The 21504-nt window shown below is 47.4% G+C and overlaps 1 protein-coding gene across 2 annotated transcripts in view; it reads right to left on the reverse strand.

The window, feature by feature from the left end:
- Positions 1 to 5747: 5747 nt before the first annotated feature.
- Positions 5748 to 21504, reverse strand: part of SF3B1 (splicing factor 3b subunit 1) — a 90562-nt gene continuing 74805 nt past the window's right edge. For both annotated transcript variants that reach the window (XM_040357120.1, XM_040357121.1), the window contains 2 exons: positions 14648 to 14864; positions 5748 to 7264 (listed from right to left, as the gene is read on the reverse strand). In XM_040357120.1, coding sequence (XP_040213054.1) covers positions 7106 to 7264; positions 14648 to 14864 — 376 coding nt within the window. In that variant the 3' untranslated portion in view covers positions 5748 to 7105. The remainder of the gene's footprint in view (positions 7265 to 14647; positions 14865 to 21504) is intronic.

Raw genomic sequence — 21504 nt, forward strand, 5'->3', positions numbered from 1 at the left:
TTAGGCTCTAATTGTTTTCCAAAAAGGGTGGGCTCGGAGCATTTGCTATTGTCTTCCCGATTCTCCTCCAGGCAAATCCCAGCTAAGGAAGCAGGTTCTGAGACCGATTGGCCGAAACTAGCTGAAGGTGATTAGTCATCCATTGTATGCAGTCAAAGAACAGAGTGCTGCGTCCAGAGGCAGTGTTTAGCCACATCTGAACCCAGCAGCCTATCCACCCTCATACACCCATCTGAATGAGGCCTTAACCACTTGCCTATTGGGCACTTTTACCTCCTTCCCGCCCAGGCCAATTTAAAGCTTTTAGTACTGTTGCACTTTGAATGACAATTGCGTGGTCATGCAACAATGTACCCAAACAAAATTTTTATCATTTTTTTGAGATAGAGTTTTATTTTAGTGATATATAATCACCACTGTTTTTTATTTTATGCTAAACAAACGGAAAAATAACGTAAATTTGGGAAAAAAATTGTTTTTCTTAGTTTCAGTGTAGATATCATCCCCCGTGTGGATTTGCTGGTTATCTGCTCTCCTCACGCACTGTCAGCATGAGGAGAGGAATGCCAATAACTGGCAAATCCTATTACACTGTGATAAGACACAGCTGATCATGTGGTAGAGCACTGCTGTAATTTGCTCTTTACTATGATCTGTGTCGCAAGGAGCGCGATCATGGTGATGACGTCATATGACACACTCTCTGCAATTTGCAACCGTGCGGTAGCCATCATTTGGCTATAGTGCGGTTGTAAAAAGGTTAAACATGGAATAAGTTATCTGGGAAGTATACACTAACGTTATACTTCCCAGCAGAACCTTCAGGGCCCCCATGCAAGGCCCTTCCCCCCTGAGCCCAGTAGCTGAATGCCAGGAACTGGTCACAAGTGCGACCTTTGTGACACTGGTAGTTCCGCCACTGGTGATGGTAGTTTGATATTTTTTTAAATCTTTTTTTCCTATATTAATTGGAGCACTACCCTCGGAGGAGCCCCTTAATGTATGTTTGGTTCTGTACTCTGCCTCTCAACCCCAAGAACGGTCTTAACCCCTCTGGCACACCTGCTTGATAATATTAGTGTGAAACCCAACAACAGAGAAAACACAGTGATGACAAACCATGACGTATATATTTACCAAGGCCCTGGGTTCCGTCGCTTCATCAGCTGTGGTAGTAAATTGAGACTCACACACAATATCAATAAACCACTTGTAAATGTTTACACTTCTGGTGACGTTTGCACAGTGTGAGCTCGCTGCTCATTTCTGATATACATTACGGTTTTAAATGGGAGTACCCTGTTTGTTATATGTTTGAAAGAACCGCTGAGTGTTTAAAACATATTACACTAGAGAGCCTCCTCTATGTTTTCTCTACCCTGCCTGGTAACACACTTTGGAGCCATCTACCTTGCTGACCACACAGCATGGAAGGAAGCCTTAACCCCCTAGGCGCCACACTACTCAAAGGACGGATAGGAGTTATCCCCTCTACCCCCGAGTTAATCCATTGGTTTTATTGAATGCTGCTTACCGTGCAGCCGTAAGGTAATTTGCTAGCACACCTTTGGGTGTCACCATACACCAAAGATTTACCAACAAGTCACCTTGCCACCTGCTGTCATTTAGCACCCAGCACTTTCTTTTGATTAAATTGCATCACCTCTTGGACTGAGTCGCAGTTGCACTTTGTCCAATTGGACAATCTTGCGGTTCCATCCACCATTCATACAATGTGATATAACTCACATTATAGTCACCTATTTGTATTTATTTGCACTCTTATTCAGTTTACCGTTTTATTCATCCATCATTGTTGTATATCAGTTATGTTCAGTCATTCATTTTGATTGGAGTATAACACCAGCTGCGAATTCCTCTGCAATGGCATGGTGGTGGGGTCACCAAGTGATGTCATCTGGGGGCCCTACCCTTTATGACTTACCGCCAAGGGCATGATGGGACAGTGACGTCATAAGGCGCAGGGCCTCGCGATGACTTGACACCAATATAAGTAGTGGCACACCTCGCACCCAACACTGGGAGAGAGAGTTGAGTCAACATCGGAAGAACAGAGGGTGAAGACAGCAGACAAGAAATGGAGAGGGCTAGAAAACATCAGCGGAAAAGACCTAGAGAGGAGAGAAGAACTGGCAGAAGACATCAGCGAAGGAGGCAGAGGAGCCAGAGAGGGGGAGAAGAAAATTGGAAGAGATGCTGGAGCCGCCTTAATAAAAATGACTTTAAAAAAACCTGTGCACTGCGTGTTTTTTTTTTTAAAGGTGCATGAGTAGGGGTAAAATGTACCCGATACTTATTCACATAAAGGGGACCCCCACCCTGTTAAAGGGGGCTTCCAGATCCCAACAAGTCCCCCACCCGCAAACCCCGACAACCAACAGGCAGGGTTGTCGGGAAGGGGCCCTTGTCCCCATCAACATTAATGGGGGTAAGGTGTTTTGGGATGGGGAACACAGAGGCCCCCCCCCCCCCTGCACCACCCCACATGTTGAGGGCATGCAGCCCGGTACAGTTCAGGAGGGGGCCCCTGTCGCTTGTCCCCACCCCTTTTCTAGACCTGCCAGGCTGCATGCTCCGTTTTTCAAGCATGGGGGGGGTTTCCCTTAAATTCCATGCCAGAAGGGTCCAGTATGGTCTTAGAGGGGGAACCCATGCCATTTTGTTTCAATTTTGGTGTGGGAGATCCCCTTCAAGAACAGAGCACAAGTTGCATGCCAAAGTCGGATTAGTTAAAGCAGAGTTCTACCCAAAAATGGAACTTCCACTTTTCAGGAACCCTCCCCCCTCCGGTGTAACATTTAGCACCTTCCGGGGGGGCAGATACCCGTTTAATACAGGTATTTGCTCCCACTTCTGGGCAAAGATAGCCGCATTATCTACAGGTATCTACGCAACATCCAGTCCCATATCCACACCCCTCTGCTGTCTTCTGGGAGACAAACAGGTCGCAGAAGACAGCAGGGACCATTCGGATCGCGCATGCGCAGTAGGGAACCAAGAAGTGAAGATGGCGGCGACAGCATCCAAAAGCCAAGGGAGAGATTGGCTTTGGGTGCAGACATCGCGGGCACCCTGGACAGGCAAGTGTCCTTATTTTAAAAAGTCAGCAGCTGCAGTATTTGTAGCTGCTGACTTTAGAAAAAAAAATAAATAATTGGGCGGACCTCTGCTTTAAGACCGCAATCCGACTTTAGTGATATTCAAGGGGCTGAAGTAGGATCAACGTCAGACCAAAAGTAGTGCAGGAAGGATTTTCAAAGTCAGACAGACTTGTGTCGTACAAGTTAAGACGGCTCTCATTAGGGAAACATTGATTTTCACTCTTAACGAGACATGAGCTCCCAATGTCCGACCATTTGTCGTACAAGTGTGAACCTGGCCTTTAACAGCTCCTCATCTCAGCTCGTTACCTGTATAGAACACACCTAGGAGCTATAAATCTTGCTGCTTGATAGGGGATCAAATACTTATTTCACTCATTAAAATGTGAATCAATTTATAACTTTTTTCCCCATCTCTCATGGTTAATATAAACCCACCATTAAAATTATAGACTGATCATTTTTCAGTGGGCAAACGTACAAAATCAGCAGATCAAATACTTTTCCCCCTTGATAGATGGAATTACTTTACTTACAATTCCATTTTTTTTTTTTTAACATAAGTGCATAACCATAGTGACGCTGTACTATGGGGAGAGAATTGCAATTTATTTTTTACTTTTTAAACACTAATTGCTTATTACAGAGATCACTGCATACTTATTTCAGGTCAGTAAAAAATTTGAAATTGTTATCAGCATGACAGCCAGGCAACTAGTAAAGGAGAGAAGTTAGCAAATTGCATGTACAAATTTCATTTAGCTACCGTCTCTTTTCCCTCAGCACCTTGCGCTAACCTTTTTTTGCAGAGGATGCACAGATTAAACAAATCCTTATACATAAGGTGTACCGTTTATCCGCAGCCATAGCTTTCCTGTACAGCCTTCTACAACAGGCAGAATACAGAATCAGTCAACATCTCTCAGTAGGACAAAGCAGGGGTGTGGATTTGCATTAAGTGTGCTGCACAAAAGGAGAAGAGCTCTGAGAAGGATTGGTGGAAAGGCTCTCGGTGTTGGGGGGAAAAGCTGTCAGAAGGGGTGCAGACAAATAACAGAGAAAAGAGGCAGCAAAGCAAAATCACTTCACGCTTTGCCTAGGAACAGTTACACAGTATAGAAGAGTGTGCTTTGTTCAGATTTCATGTCTGAGGTTTACAAACACTAGCATCAAAGAGGTTCCAAGTATGCAAAAAATCTACAGATGTTGAAACTTGCTATAAAACATTTTTGCACAGGGGCTTGCTAGTTCTAGGCACTATTCTCCTCAAAAGGTTTACACTAGCCAGTTCAAATTTACCCCTTACACAGTTGAACCCCACACAGAAAAAATAAAATAAAAAAAATTCACTAGAAAAAAAAACACCGTCACCAGTGCAAAATGTTCTATATTTTCCTACCACTGCATAGTAATATTTATTGCCAACTTCTTTCTGAAAGAGTCTATACCAATACCTTATAGTTATTGGGAAAAAAAAAAAAAAAAAAGAGAACTGCGCCAACTAATATACTCAGCAAGCAAGGCAGGTATAAAGATAACAGACTGAACAAAAGTCCAAATAAAAGTTAAATATTGAATGGACACCTCAGATATTGAAAATCAGGACGAACACCACCCAGGTGCACTTGACATCCGTGGAAACCACCACCACATGGAGAGCAGCTTACCAGATTGCAGATAAACAACAGCAGTGTAGAATGATCCAACAGCAAGATGGAACCAGAGTGAACAGAACCACAGTGGGGTTATCCTCAGAATGTGAAGACTCAGATCCGTATCAGACGACCGATCCGTAGGTCATAACATAATTGAAAGAAAACCGGACCATAGCGTGATAACGTTTAAAAACCAGGTTTAATAAGTATAAAATCCTACTCCTTACATTTCACGGATGTCTGGCATGTATAAACAAATGCCGGCCCGCACAATAGGAGCCCTTCCTCCTTGCATTGAACACGGTGACGTCGACGTCACTGCACGCCGTCCCATGTCACCGCGTTCAATGCAAGGAGGAAGGGCTCCTATTGTGCCACCCGGAATTTGTTTATACATGCTTACATTTCACGGATGTCTGCGAGTAGGATTCTATACTTATTAAACCTGGTTTTTAAACGTTACCTCGCTATGGTCCGGTTTTCTTTCAATTATGTTATGACCCACGGATCGGTCGTCTGATACGGATCTGAGTCTTCACATTCTTAGGATAACCCCACTGTGGTTCTGTTAACCCTGGTTCCATCTTGCTGTTGGATCATTATACACTGCTGTTTATCTGCAATCTGCTCTCCATGTGGTGGTGGTCTCCATGGATGATAACTGCACCTGGGTGTTCGTCCTGATTTTCAATATCTGAGGCATCCATTCAATATTCAACTTTTATTTGGACTTTTGTTCATTCTGTTATATTTATACCTGCCTTGCTTGCTGAGTATATTTATTAGTTGGCGCAGTTCTCTTTTTTCCATTTGTATTTGTATCATGTAATTGCAGCTTTCTTGTTTTTACACCTGATTATATGTTTTTCTGGTTAGCGCAGTTTTTTGCTTATATTACCTTATAGTTATCAGGTTCTCTCCCCTCCTGTAACACTACTAATAATCTCAGGACTGTAAAGACATCAAAATGTTTGGTTCTTGTGGTTTTATTATTTAATTTGCATTTTATTCTTTTGCAACCTACAATATCAAAACGCATACAGAAAAGACATTTTATATTCACAATTGTATGTTGTGTTGCAACCTTGAGTTTACCTTGTAAATTCTCTAAACCGTCAAAGCAACGTTTACAAACGTGCCCTTTCATTTAAATTGCTACCGATTGATAAAGAAAGTTTATGCAACAATTTTGTCACAATTTTTTTCTTAAATAAAAAAAAAGAAAAGTTCTGCTCTGTTAGAATCGACAATGGATATTTAAAATGATAAATCAAAGCTATAAAAACAGAAGACTGGAAAACCCTGCTTTGGGGTTGGACACAAAATTAAGCTCAGTATCCCAAAAAAAAAAAAAAAAAAAAAAGATTGGCTTGTCATAGCTGGGATGCCAATTATACAAAATGAGTAACTGTCCATCTGATGTGCTATGGAGCAGTCATTAAAAGTAGTTTGGCAAAGACCCATACCAAGAAATATATATGCATCCATGACATCTTAATTTGAATAAGCCGTCTTATAATTATAAGCGTGTATCAGGCCTCGCGATTGATGGTCACACTTTTACCCTAAACAGATTTGATTCCAATCCAGATTAATGCAAGTGCCTACTAGGAATTTTATGTAACAAAATATATTACTTATCCTGATTCTGTTGCAGAAACTGAAAACCTTAAATATCAAGGAAATCCTTACAACACTTCCAAGTTAATATACTTTATTGTTGGCACATACCAGCAGCTCTGACATATGTGATGTCAATTCAGCTCTAGCTGCTTTTCATTCCCTCCTGAGTTTAATGATATAAATGGGTTTCTCTTACACCTTGGTGACTAAACTTCATTCTGTCAGTGAAAATTTGCTAATTACTAAATAGCTGGACATATAGTCATGTACTCCAAAGGCATCAGAGTGCTTTTATCTTTAATATTTACCCAACTCTGAGCTTTCGAGAACCCAAAATGGTGTCAGAATAAGCAAACTGATCACTTTTCAGCTTAAAATGCACTGCAGAAATATACAGGCCATTTAAAGTCTATATAACAATAAAAAAAAAAAAGTAGCAGGTAATTTACACATAAAATTTTTATTTCCTCAGGTACGCATTGTAAAATAGGAATGGATGTCTAAAACAGACCCGGCTTGTATAAAGAAATTTCAGCTTTTGTTGGCCACATCTACTTGTAATAGCTATGCCTTAAGCAGCCTTGCCCAAATACATGCTATCGAACATTTTCATAGGTGAGCACTAACACCAGCCAGCAAGAACAATACAAAAGACAAAACATAAAAAAAAAGAAAAAGAAAAAAAAAAAAAGAAGAAAGAGCGTTTTACAAGATGTAGTCAAGCTCATAACGAATATAAGTGTTCTTCTCATCGTTGTAGATACGGGGATAATGGGCAATCAAAGCATCTTGTGACCCAATGTATATGGAGTTGTAGATTTTCCAGTAAACATCCCTGACTTTTCTTGCAGGATGGAAAAGGCCCTTAAAAGAAAACAGAAAATGCGTTAACTTTAGGCCTATGTAAAACCACCAGTCCCAACCAAAATCTATAATGGCAAATCAACTACTTAACTCCAACCTGTAAGCGGTTAACACAGTTTAGACTAAATGATGGGTTTACCAAGATAGTGGTAGATGTGTCAGTAATTTCTAATGAATCATTCATTTATATGGGTTCAAGCCCTAGTGACCAGTGCTTACTCCAAGTTGGTAATTATCTAGGCCGATTGCCTCAGCATTTTACAAAAGGTAAGACTGAAATCATGTTTACTGGTTAACCACTTAAGGACCCCCTACAGACTATAAACGTCGGCAGAATGGCACGGCTGGGCACGTACGTGGCTCTTTAAGCCCAGCTGTGGGGTCGCGTGCACGGGACCCGGTCCGAAGAAACTATTTTGTACCCCGGGGAAACTACTTTGCAAACCCAAATGGTCGGAGAGGAGAGACCTCCACCAAGGCGCGAATTTGCGAAGCCGGCCGCCCACCCGAGACCCGGGTGGGGGCAGACCATCATGCGGAAGCAGGTTTGTCCACAGACTTGTTAGGCTTGCGGAACCAGGGGCGCTTCTGCCCTGCAGCGGGCGCCTTAGCACCTTGCAAACTTTTTCCTGCTGCACTGGGCGCAAGAAAAAAAAACGCTTTGGGGTAGTAAAGGAGGTCCCTTGCCTACGGCGAGGCTCCTTGCCCTTCCCAGACTGTGGGAGCAGTGTGCTCTAACCACCTGTGGCATCCTTTATGTCATCCAGGGACGCCCCAAAAAGCCGCTCACCCTTAAAAAGACAAATCCACCAAGACCTTCTCGGAGGATTTGTCCGCAGACCAGCATTTTAGCCACACAAGGCGACGTAGTACCACCACATAGGCGGAGGCTCTGAAAAGCAAGGAAAGCGTATCCAGGGCCGACACAACAGACAAATTCTAGACCCTGAACCAATTGTTCAGCCAGGTCCTTGCAGGTCTCGGAAGCATCCTGCTCCTCCAGCAACAACTTTGCCCATCCAGTCAGTGTCTGCGACACCAGAGACTCGGCCACGACCGGTCTCACAGCCGAACTTACAACTGAACACAGAGCGGGCCACAGACCCCACTCTCCTATCAGTGGGGTACGTAAAAGCAGGAGCCCCTTCCACAGGCAATGTGGTGGCTTTACCCAGTCTGGACACAGGAGGGTCCACTGACGGAGGAGAGACCCACTTTTTTTTTTAAAGACCTCCTCAAAGGGGCAACGGACCGCAAAGTTTTTAGGAACAGCAAAAACTTTGTGGCGTGTCCCATTCCTTACATAGCAAATGCTCCAAATAAGAAATACAGGGAAATACTTTTTTGCGGTGCTGGGCGGCTTGCGGAACCCAAAAGGGACCGGCACAACTGGTGCTCCCGCCAAATCCTCAAGTTTATGAGTATCACGCACCGCAGAAATAAAGCTCCAACATACCCCATCATTTACTGACCCTGAGGCAGAGTCATCCTCACAGTCCATGTGGGTTAAGCCTGCATCATCTGACATTACAGAACCAGAAACAACAGCAAGCAAGGAGTCTGTGTCAAAGACATCCCCAGACGCAGGCTCAGGGAGGGGATGCCTTGTACCCCCCTTCTGGGCACTAGCTGCTTCAAACCTGGCGAGAAACGCCTCAAGGACAGCCAACATTGCCTCAACAGATGCGGCAGGAGCAGGGGGATTAAAGTATAACTCAGGCATTGCTGGGGCAGAAACACCAGGTACAGTTTCCATGTTGCCCCACCGCTGTGTACTGCAAGACAGAACAACCCACCGGACACCTCCTGGCTGCAAAAATAGAAGCAGAGGCCTCCCAGGGACACACCACCCCACCCAGCTGCAGAGAGCTGAAAACCTGAGGTGTGCTCCGATGTGCTGGCTGTGCTGTGCCTGTCACCTCAGGGAAGAATCACGGCGCTTCAGAGCACTAAAACTGTCACAAGAGGCCAAGATATTCCCAAGATGGCTAACGTTGTGAGGTAAAAATCACCAACGGGCTACAGGAAAATGGCTGCCGAGCTATGTAAATCGCGACCACGGCAAAATGGATGCCGTGGCGCAGTTAAAAATCCCCAGTGATGCACCAAACGCCTCATACAACACAGTAGCACACAGCAGCAGCCCACAGAGTAACAACACAGTCCAACACACGGGGCCCCGGTGGTAATAAAGAAAACCCAGGAGGCCCCCCTTCACAACCGCTACCCAGTCAGAGGAAGGAGGGAGAGGAAGGGAAGAGAGGAAAGCAGGGCAGACCCCCAGTCGACCTCTCCAGGGAAAAACACCAGCCATACCACCTTGCCAGGGCAAGGGGCCACTACTTACCTGTCCTGCGACTACCGGCTGGAGGTATCCCGGACAGAACCAACGTCCACCAACGGCATGGCTGTCGGCCGGACACAGTGTCACAAGGCCATAGAGACTGGTCATATGTGTGTCCTGGAACATGTAGTTCCCCGGCCACCTCTGGAGCAATGGGGCCTGTCGTGGATGACCCAGAGCTGAGCTAAGGGCCGGCACACGCTCGATGGCCGAACATGGGGGGACTACAAGAGTCAAGACCCAGCCTGTCACCCAGTCGGCTGTTGATAGAAGAATCACAGGATTCAAAAATGCAGGAACAAAATAATAAAAGCGAGAAAAATCGCAAGAAAAAAAACTCCAGAGTACAGGGACTCCAGAAGCGCCTGACTCCTCTCCTGTCGTTAGGCAGAAAAAGACTGAGGCTCCTAGAGCAGGGTGTGGGTTATGCCTGGGGAGCCACGCCCCCTGGGAGGAGCGGCACGAAGGAAAGGTTTTAACACTTTAAGTGCTGTTAAATTCTGCCTAAACTCTCCTGGTAGGAAGAAGCATAACCCTAATGTCAATGAAGGCTGTGTCCGTCTATGAACGGAAGAGAAAAGACACAAGTTCAACCTGTATGTGATTATATGTCAGTATTACATTGTATTTCCCTGTATGTTGTGGTCGCTCAGGTGCTTACTTAATAGAAAAAAAAAAAAAAAACACTATCCATGGGCAGTGCATTAATTTGTTCAGATCTTTTTGCAAAGGTTTCCACATGCTGCAAAGTTATTGCCCTGTTTAGCTTAGTATTGTCCGCAAATACAGAAATTAAAATGTTTATTCCATCCTCCAGGTCGTTTATGAACAAATTGAAATAGGATTGGTCCCAAGTACAAAACCCTGGGGGACCCCACTACCCACCCCTGACCATTCCGAGTACTCCCCATTTATCACCACCCTCTGAACTCGCCCTTGTAGCCAGTTAATACACATACTCACCCTATGGTCCATGCCAACGGACCTTATTTTGTACAGAAAACGTTTATGGGGAACTGTGTCAAATGCATTTGCAAAATACAGATACACCACGTCTACGGGCCTTCCTTTATCTAGAGAGCAACTCACTTCCTCATAGAAGGCTAATAGATTGGTTTGGCAAGAACAATTCTTCATGAATCCATGCCGATTATTGCCAATGATACCGTTTGTTACCAAAATGTTGTATATAGTCCCTTATCTCCTTCAAGAGCTTGCATACTATTGATGTTAGACCATTTAGCCTAATTCCCAGTCTCCAATCCGCTGAAACCATTCCAGTCCATAGCCTGTCAGTAAAAATTACCTGCTATGTGTAATGGTTTTGCACAGAGCAGTCCCAAGCCTCTTCTGGGGTCCCCCACCGACCCTCCAGGCCCCTTGCTCTTTCAGCGAATGCCCAAAGGAAGGATGCTTTCCATGAGGGGACCAGTGTGAGTTCATTCCCCAGTCACTCAGTCTGAGTCTACTGATCCTGGTCATTCCTTATGACTAAAGGATGTACTTTTGGTAGCCATTGCCTCTGCTCACAGGGTCTGAGAATTAGCGATGCTTTCCTGCAAGGAACCTATCCTGGTTCATTTTCACCCAAGGTGGTTCCTTTGTTCCACCTAAATCAGGACATTTGTCCTAACCCAAAAGATCCCAAGAAGGTGCTTTATTCTATGAATTTTGTCCGAGCTGTTCAAGTTTATGTGAAGTTCAAATCTTCATTTAGATGGGGATTCCGACTTTGTTCTACCTACGGGTGTCAGGCTGCTTGCTGAGCCACTTTCTAGGTCAATTTGTCAGCTTATTTTCCCGTACTATTATGAAGAGCAAGTTTCTACTTGGCTCTGGTTCCAAAGTGGTTGAGGACCATACAAACATCTTAGAACACACCCTGGGGGCTGTGGACAGGCTGAAAGGCAGTGCCATAAACTGATCATATAGATCCTCCAAAATTATGATGTGTAGGTAGACATCCTTGATATTCACTGATGTCTGGAAGCCCCCTTGATGGACTGAAGTGGGCTGGAATAGAGGCTGTGAGACTTTTGGCACAAGTGTGATGATCTCCTAGGACAGCAGTCCAATTTGTGGCAGGGGAACTAATTTTTGGAATTTAAAGGTGTCACTGGTTTCCGAAAGGTAACCTTCACCTTAAAAGGGGGGTAAGAGTACCTCTTAATATTTCTTGCAGAGACGATCTGCCAACTTTCACTTGAGCAACAGGACCCTTCTCACGTGGACAGACATGGGTCCCATGCTTGAAATCTGCCTTATGTAATCTTCCAAGGCATCCACTGCAAAACTCTGGGCTCTCAGAAAATCTTCTAGGAGTTTCCAAATGGCAGGACCTTCTGGATTGGATTCTCTGGAATGGACTATGAATAGCTTGAAGAGGGCCTCAAACCTCTGATGCTAGTTGCGGAAGACCAGGACCTCACCCACAGAGACCCTCATGGTCTTATTTAAAAAGGTAAAAAGCCTGGTCAAATGCCGGAGAGCCTCATTTCTTGAAGAATGCCTCCTCCATGGTGTACTGGTGAGCAAAATGCTTTGGTGGTAAATGCAGCTTCTCTAGGTGAGCACAATTAGCATACATATCACTTCTTGTGAGGGTGTACTGGAAATATACTTGGGAACAATTGGCAGCCACCATGATTTAAAGCCAGTAACTTTAGAAAAAGGAATGCCAGTAACTTGGTTAGTGTGTACCACATCAACCAAGAAGTCCCCCTTGTTTTTTTGCCTGTGAAAGTCCCAGACCTGGATATTGGGTGCCTGAAGGATTTATACAGAAGATATGTGATCCTCAACAGCTTCCAAGTCTTCCAAAGGAATTTCCTTAAATATTTCCTCCGCCCAGATATGGCTGCAGAAATTCCACCCTTGACACAAAAGTGGAAGATGGTGACCCTGAAGCTGCGGAAGTTTCACATGAGGGCATGGATTCAGAAATAATATGACCCTAAGAGGGAGTCATTGCAAAGTAAACTTTGCAGGAGGTCCTCCCCTACTTGCTCAGGTGCTTCAAGTACTGTGTCCAGGGGACAGGGAAAAGTGTCAGACATGCAATGATGTTACCTATTGCACACGCATGCCAGTCCCCCCCCCCCCTTTGTACTTGGGCAACAAAAGCCGTGGCGGTGTGCAAAAATCCCCAAAAACAGATCCACTATACAGGGAACACTGTCAAGAGGAACTGCCATTTGCTCCACTATCTCAGAGAAGACACAATCTTCACAAATCACACTGGACATGCCCCACAGAGCCTATGGGGACTACATTCTCCTCTGTGGGGGAGAGATCACTCTCCTGAACCATTAGACATTAAAGACTGTGCCTGTATTAAGTTCAGGTACCATTAGCTGTAGTGACCAATCTGGATAAGTCCACCTCTGCCCTATCAAGGGTGTAAACAGGCTAGGAGTAATTGGCACAAAGTCCAGCAAAATAATCTTGAGACCCAAGGACTCACATCCAACACCTTCAGACACTAGCACAAACTGAGGTTTAGCTGAGCTTGGAAGGACTACATACCCGAGCAAGGATTTTTGGCCAGTGTCCATTAATTTGCAGAGACAAATGACCTCCAGTGCATGTGCAGGAGTGTCATTGACTCAGCCCAGCCAAATCAAAACTGCCAAAGATCGTGAACCTGAAGACAACCAGCTGAAGAGGTTATCGGCCAGTGAGGGGAGCTACGAGACAAAGCATTGCTGCAGTGAAGGTAATAAAATTTCTACTTTAACAAATATAAATTTTAAAATCACATCTTCCCCCCTCGAGTCAGCCTGAGCTGCGGTCGGAAGTCTGTCAAATAGGAACGCCCAGTCCCGCAGCCCATACCCGGAAGCGGCGGGAGAACATCTATCTCAAAAAAGGTAAGTACTGCATTGATTTTAATCAAAACGCCCGATTCTGCTTCCCGTAATTAGGCCCAATCTACTGTTAAATGATTTTTTTGGGTGAACCTCCACTTTAACAGACCTCTGACATCTCCCCTTTGAGACAGGGAAAGGGACTAGGACACAAAATCCCCAGTCCCTTTCTCGGCAGCCTCCGCTGCACTGATGATAAAGAAAAGACAGCGGCTTCTCTTCATTCATTAACTGAGACGTCGCAATCACAGGAGGATACGATGTTTCGGTTATGTGGATGGACAGAGTCAATATCCATTCAGAAAACGAAGGAGTCAGGTTTACCAGCTCCTACCGCCGCTCTCCATCCTGAGATACCACAGGCACATCATCCCTACTTATCCAGTAATCACACATTTCCCAAACATCAAATGCAGATGGGTAGATGAACGGAACAGTTCTTTCACCAAAGTATATCTGGCAAGGAAGGGTTACTTGAAGTCCATGTGCCCAACTTTTACTCGTACATCAATGATACCCTTTGTTTCCTCACTGTCAGAATACAATACAATACAATACAATACATTAAGTGAGGGGAAGATTTCCCCCCCCCCCCTCCCCCATCCACAGTTTGAATGTTTGAATGGGGGGTAGTAAATTTTTACATCCATCCGTCAGGTTTTGAAGCACTAGCACTTTCATACCACCAATAATGGAGATCTGTACATTTGTGGTGGTGTATTGATTAATATGAAATTGCATTTTACTTTTATTTAATTTTACTATATGATCTTATGGTTTTTTTATATTGACTTGTTTAATAATTTACGCTGAGGGGGTTTATGTTATTTCAATGATCCAGGCAAGAGCTGAATTCTTGTGATATAGCCATTATGTCCAGTTAGGATATTTATACAGCTGCTATTGGATTGGGGGGGGGGGGGGGAGAGAGATTACAAAAATGAGCCAAGAGTTTAAGTGTGTTATATTACTATAAACACTGGCTTTGATTGAAAAGAGAGGGGGGGGGGGGGAAAGAGTTTTTTTTTTCCTCCAAACATGCATGTTTTTCCCTCGATCCTTGTGAGCAAGTGGGGTTGTAAGTCCCCCAGAATTTGCATTTCACGCATCAGTAAAGTTATTTAATTTTACCCCCAAAATCCAAACAGAAAAAAACAAAACCTCTGGACATACCTGTAAGCAATACTGCAGCATTCGGCATGGCCCAATAGCAACCCTAAGGCCTTCAAGCGCTCCCATGACAGCCTGGATTACATGAGGAGATGTCTCAAACACATTGGGCCATACATAATTTAACAAATGATTTAAAGAATCTTCACAGCCAAAACCATAAACTCCAAGGGACATGTGCTGAACAACGGCACTAGCTGTTTGTCTGTGAACAAGATCTCTAAAAAAAAAGGAAAAAGAAAAAACACATTTCACATATTTTAGTCTTGTCAATTACTGGTAAATAAAATCATGTACAATTTAAGACCAGGCCTATTCCCACATATATGTAAAAAATAAATAAAAAAAATGTAACCAAAATTCGTTTTGCACTCCTGTGACCCGTGTTCAGCAGAGAGCGGGCTGAAGTCCACTCTCTGCTGATGTCACAGAAATCAGTCCTGGAATGGCAAAGTCTGGATCTGCCAAATGCCTGGACAGATACCCATCTCAGCCAGCTGCCAAGAACCTGAGACGGCTGCTCCCCGCCCCTCCACAGCTCAGCACTCCAGTGAGCAGGGCAGAGCGGAGAGCTGTTGACCGACAGTCTTCAGCTCTCTGCTCGGGAAGCTGAGAGAACTGAGCCATCAGTGACGTTTCAATCGCTCAGTTCACAGTGTAGAGGCGCTGGGAGACAGATGCAGCAAGTATGATTCTGGACAGAAAAAAAAAAAAAAATAATTGGGGAAAAATACAAACCAAACATTTCACACTTCAAAATTGCGCACACCCATGAAACAATGACAAACTACAGTGAATTAAATTATCCATATAGGCAAAGCTTTAAAACAACTTTGCATGCGAGCACAGGGGTACTTTAAACTTTTTTTTTTCTCAAAACTTTATTGCCCACTATCACAGGGGGGTGAACAACATCCCTGTGATGTTATGGGCAGTGACAGGTACTCTTTACTCTCTGATCTCTCCTCTGCCCTTAAAAGCATCTGATCAAACCAAGGTACGTTTGATACAATGCTTTCCCAAGCCAGTAGTAGCTTGTTTAGATCCTGGCGAAACCGAAAGTGACAAAATAGTCATTGCTTTCTGTTTTAGACCATAGAAATGACCAGGGACATTCCAGTCCTCAGTCATCTCTATGGTCAGTCAGCAGGGAGGAGAGCATGAGGGGGGGTGGAACCCCTTGTGTAACCTGTAAAAGTGATCCAGGCGGCCAACTGCTAGGACTGTTTTATCAAAAAAAAAAAAGGATTTTTGTACTCACCGTAAAATCCATTTCTCTGAGTTCATAGACGGACACAGCATCCTTTGACCTTAGGGTTATGTTCTTCCTACCAGGAGATTTTAGGCAGAATTCTTACAGCACTTAAGGTGTTAAAACTTTCCTTCATGCCGCTCCTCCCAGGGGGCGTGGCTCCCCCAGGCATAACCCACACCCTGCTCCAGCAGCTTCAGTTCGTAACAAGCAGTACAAACCAAGGAGGGGTGGGTGCTGTGTCCGTCTATGAACTCAGAGAAATGGATTTTACGGTGAGTACAAAAATCTTTTTCTCTTTCGTTCATAGACGGACACAGCATCCTTTGACCTTAGGGACGTCACCAAGCAGTGTCAAAAAAACGAGGGGTGGTAAAAATAACACAGCAAACAACAGGTTACACCCCCAAACAAAACCGGAGTTACTCAACGGAGGAACTCCAACCTTAAACTGCCGCCTGTAACACCCTGCGGCCGAATGAGGCATCAGAAGATGCACTCACATCCACCTTATAAAACTTTGAAAAAGTGTGGACCGACGACCAGGTCGCAGCCTTACACACCGGTAAACACAGAGGCTTGGTGTCGGAAAGCCCAGGAGGCTCCAATCGCCCTGGTCGAATGCGCCGTGACCCGAAAGGGAGGCGCCCGCCCCTTCAGGGCGTAGGCCTGAAGCACAACCTGTCGGATCCACCTGGAAATGGTGGCCGACGAGACTGCCAGGCCCTTACTGGGACCGGACACAGACACGAACAGCGAGTCCGACTTCCGGAACGGAGCTGTCGCCGACAAGTAAACTCGAAGGGCCCGAACCACATCCAGAGAATGTAAAACGGCTTCCTTCGGGTTCTTCGGCTGAGGACATAATGATGGAACAACAATGTCCTCGTTAATGTGAAAGGCCGAAACGACCTTCGGAAGAAAAGAAGGTCGCGGCGCAGCACCGCCTTATCCTGATGGATGACCAAGTAGGGGGCCTTGCAAGACAAGGCCGCCAGTTCAGACACTCGTCTGATAGAGGCAATAGCTACCAGAAAGACCACCTTCTGCGACAAAGTCAGCAAGGGGATCTCCCGAATGTCCTCAAAGGGGGCACGGTGAAGCGCCGAGAGGACCAAGTTCAAGTCCCAAGAAGGTAGCGGAGGGCGCCACATGCCGGACCCCCTGCACAAACGTGCGAACCAAAGAGTGCGCTGCCACGGGACGCTGAAAATAAACAGCCAGAGCAGAAATCTGACTCTTGATTGTGCTCAAGGCAAGAGCCTGGTCCACTCCCCGCTGTAGGAACAGCAGGATCCGGGACACCACGTAAGTACGGGGGTGCCACTTCATCTCCTCACACATAGAGATGTATGCTTTCCATGTACGATGATACATTTTTCGAGAAGTGGACTTCCGTGCACGCATCATGGTAGAGATTACCGGGCCCGACAGGCCCCCGGTCCTTCAGTACCTGGTTCTCAACAGCCACGCCGTTAAAGCCAGTGACCGTAAAGCAGGATGTAAGATCGGGCCCTGAGACAGGAGATCTTCCCTCAGAGGCAGGCGCCAGGGGGCGTCTGCCACCAGACGTACCAGGTCCGCGTACCAAGAGCGACGCGGCCAATCTGGGGCGATCAGGATCGTTGGAATCCCTTCGGCTTCCACCCTGCGCAGCAGGCGGGGTAGGAGCCTTAGAGGGAAGGCGTAAATCAGGTGATATTGACCCCAGGGAGCCACTAACGCGTCTGACGCGTCTGCCCACGGGTCCCTTGACCTGGCCACAAACCGTGGTACCTTCCGATTGAGACGGGACGCCAGAAGGTCCACGTCTGGAGTGCCCCATTTTTGGCACAGGATCTGAAACACCTCCGGGTGGAGAGACCACTCCCCTTGATCCAGAGTCGGGCGACTTAGGAAGTCGGCTTGCCAATTCAGAACTCCCGGAATGTATACCGCTGACAGGGCCGGAACGGACCTTTCGGCCCACCGAAGTATGTGAGCGACCTCCGTCGCCGCGGCCGAGCTCCTTGTGCCGCCCTGATGATTGACGTACGCCACGGCCGTGGCGTTGTCGGACTGGATCCTGACAGGACGGCCCTGCAGCTCCAGGGACCACCTGACAAGGCACAGCTTGATCGCTCGGAGCTCCAGGATATTGATCGGCAGGCGGGACTCCTCCTGAGTCCAGCGCCCCTGGGCTGACTGGGTGCCCCAGACGCCCCCCAGCCGAAGAGGCTGGCATCCGTCGTGACCACTGTCCAGCGGCACGGAAGAAAAGACTTCCCGGACCGAAGCACCGGAGACGTCAGCCACCATGCCAGGGAAGACTTGGCCAGATGGCTCAACCGAATCTGGCGATCCAGAGAAGATGGGACCCTGTCCCATCGTGACAGAATCTCCTTCTGTGTAGTACCCTGGTGTGGAATTGGGCATACGGAACCGCCTCGAAGGAGGCCACCATCAGACCCAGAACCCGCATGCAGAAGCGAAGAGACGACCACTTCTGGGTCGACAACTGTCTCACTGCAGATTGCAGGGTCCGCAGTTTTTCCGATGGGAGGAACACTTTTGCCTCCCCCAAATCCAAAACCGGCCCCAGGTGTTCCAGCCTCTGGGACGGAACCAACACTGATTTTTTGAGATTCAGAAGCCAGCCGAACTCCTGCAGAGTCCGACACGTGATGGACACGTCCTCCTCTAACTCTGAGCTTGAAGAAGCTCTCAGGAGAAGGTCGTCCAGGTATCCCACGATAGCGATCCCTCGCTGCCTTAGCAAGGCCAGGATCGGGGCGAGCACCTTGGTGAACACCCGTGGTGCCGACGCCAGCCCGAACGGGAGGGCCACGAATTGATAGTGGTCCTCCCCGATCGCAAAACGCAGATACCTTTGGTGGCTTGTGCAAACGGGGACATGCAGGTATGCGTCCATGATGTCCAAGGACGCCATGAAGTCCCCCTGGTGGAGGGCCACTATGATAGAATGGACCGACTCCATCCTGAATCGCTGCACCTTGACAAAGGAGTTGAGGGCCTTTAGGTCCAGGACAGGGCGAACCCCTCCCTTCTTGGGAACCACGAACAGATTGGAGTAGAACCCCTGAAACCGTTCCAGCGAGGGAACCGGCACAACCACCCCTCTGTCCAGAAGATCCTGGACAGCCCCGGACAGGGCTAGCCGACGATCCGGAGGAAGCTGGAGGTTGGATGGAAAAAATCTGTTTGGGGGACAAGAGAGGAACTCTATCTTGTACCCCGAGGCGACCACCTCGCAAACCCAACGGTCGGTCAGAAGAGAATTCCACCGATCCGCGAAGTCGTGAAGCCGTCACCCCACCCGAGACCCGGGCGGGGGCAGACCTTCATGCGGAAGCAGGCTTGTCCGGTTTGTTAAACCAGGGGCGCTTACGCCCGGCAGCAGGGGCTTTTGCCCCTTGCGGACCTTTTCCAGCCGCGCTGGGCACACGAAAAAAACGCTTAGGGGTAGTAAAAGTAGGACCTTGCTTGCGGCGAGGTTCCTTACCCTTCCCCGACTGAGGGAGCAAGGTGCTCTTACCTCCAGTGGCATCCTTAATGATGTCATCCAGGGATGCCCCAAAGAGCCGTCCGCCCTTAAAGGGCAAATCCACCAAGGCCTTTTTCGAGGACTGGTCAGCCGACCAGCACTTCAGCCATATAAGGCGGCGCAGAACCACTGCGTAGACAGAAGCCCTGGAAAGCAAAGGAATCTAATCCATAGCCGCCTCACAGAGAAACTTCTGACCCTGAATCAACTGCTCAGCCAGGTCCCTAGAGGACTCGGAAGCACCCTGGACCTCCAGATCCTGCAGCAGGAGCTTCGCCCTTTCAGTTAGCGTCTGAGCAACCAGGGCTCCGGCCAGAGCCGGCCTTACCGCCGAACCCACCACCGAGAACAGGGAGCGGGCCACGGCCTCCACTCTCTTATCAGCGGGGTCCTTGAAAGCAGGATCCCCCTCCACAGGCAACGTAGTAGCCTTACTCAGTCTGGACACAGGAGGGTCCACCGACGGAGGAGTGACCCACTTTTTTAAAAAGTCCTCCTCCAGGGGGTAACGGGTAGCAAAGCTTTTAGGAACAGTAAAAGCCTTTTGCGGTGTATCCCATTCCCTATACAACAAATTGTCCAAATAAGGAACACAAGGGAATACCTTAGCGGTACGCGGTGGTTTGCGGAATCCAAAAGGGACTGACACCGCTGGTGTCTCCGCCACATCCTCTAAATGAAGAGTCTCACGTACCGCAGTTATAAGAGCTCCAACAAATTCCTTGTCAGCAGACTCCGCAGCAGAGTCATCCTCGCTGTCCATGTGGGTTAAGCCCGCAATCTCTGACATGACAGAACCAGAAGCAGCAACAGCGTTATCAGATTCTGCGTCAGAGATATCCCCAGAAACAGCCTCCGGGGGGGGGGGGCGCTTTTTACCCCCCAACCGAGCACTGGCAGCTTCAAACCTGGTGAGAAAAGATTCCAGGACAGCCGACACCGATTCAACAGATGTGGCAGGGGAAGGGGCGCTAAGGGTTAATTCCGGCATTGTGAGGAATGAGGGGCCCGATTCAGGCTCCATATTGCAGCTGCCGTGTCACCCCCACTGCCAATGGCAGGAAAAAAGTCCCCCACAGGTCACCTCCCGGCCGCTAGAGCACAGTCTGGGGCCCCCTGAGACTCACCACCCCCCTGGTACAGCGCGGTCTATGAAGGACAAGTGTGTGCTGAGGAGAAGCTGCAGCGCTGCGTCTGTCCCCTCAGAGGATTCGCGGTCTTTTTTCCCCGCCGAAACGGCCACTAGAGGCCGAACTAGTGCTGAAAACGGCGCCGGCCACAAGAAAATGGCCGCCGAATAATACAAGCGCGGCTCCGGCAAAATGGCCGCCATTGCGCAGTTTTAAAAAGACAGTGTACCCAAAAAAGACAGTACACCAAAACAGCACACACAAAAATGCCCAGAATGACCACCACAGTCCCCTGCAGCGACACAGAACAGCCCCAGCCATACCCGAGTGAAAAAATATGAGCCCCAGGGAAAAAAAAAACCTGCACAGCCGTCACACAAAGGGGGAAGGAGGGAGAGGAATAAGGGAGAGAGGAAAGCAGGGAAAAACCCTCAGTCGACCTCCCAAGGGAAAACATTCCAGCCAGACCACTTACCTGAGTAAGGGGCCACTACTTGCCTGTCCTGCGACTACCCGGCTGGAGGTATCCCAGACAGACCAACGTCCGCGAACGGCATGGTTGTCAGCCAGACACACTGTGACAAGGCCATAGAGACCGGTCATATGTGTGCCCTAGAACCGAAGTTCCCCGGCCACCCCTGGAGCAATGGGGCCTGTCGTGGACGTCCCAAAGCGGAGCTGAGGGCCGGCACACGCTCGAAGGCCGAACCTGGGGGGACTACAAGGGTCGAGGACCCAGCCTGTCACCCAGTCGGCTGTTGATAGAAGAATCGCAGGATTCAAAAATAAAATAAAAAAGCGAGGAAAAAACTCACAAGATGCAAAAAAAAAAAAAAAAAATTCGCAAGAAAAAACTCCAGAGTCCAGGACTCCAGAGAGAGCCTGACTCTCCTGACGGTTAGGCAGAAACAAACTGAAGCTGCTGGAGCAGGGT

This window comes from Rana temporaria, chromosome 6 (assembly GCF_905171775.1).
Source record: "Rana temporaria chromosome 6, aRanTem1.1, whole genome shotgun sequence".
Taxonomy (NCBI): domain Eukaryota; kingdom Metazoa; phylum Chordata; class Amphibia; order Anura; family Ranidae; genus Rana; species Rana temporaria.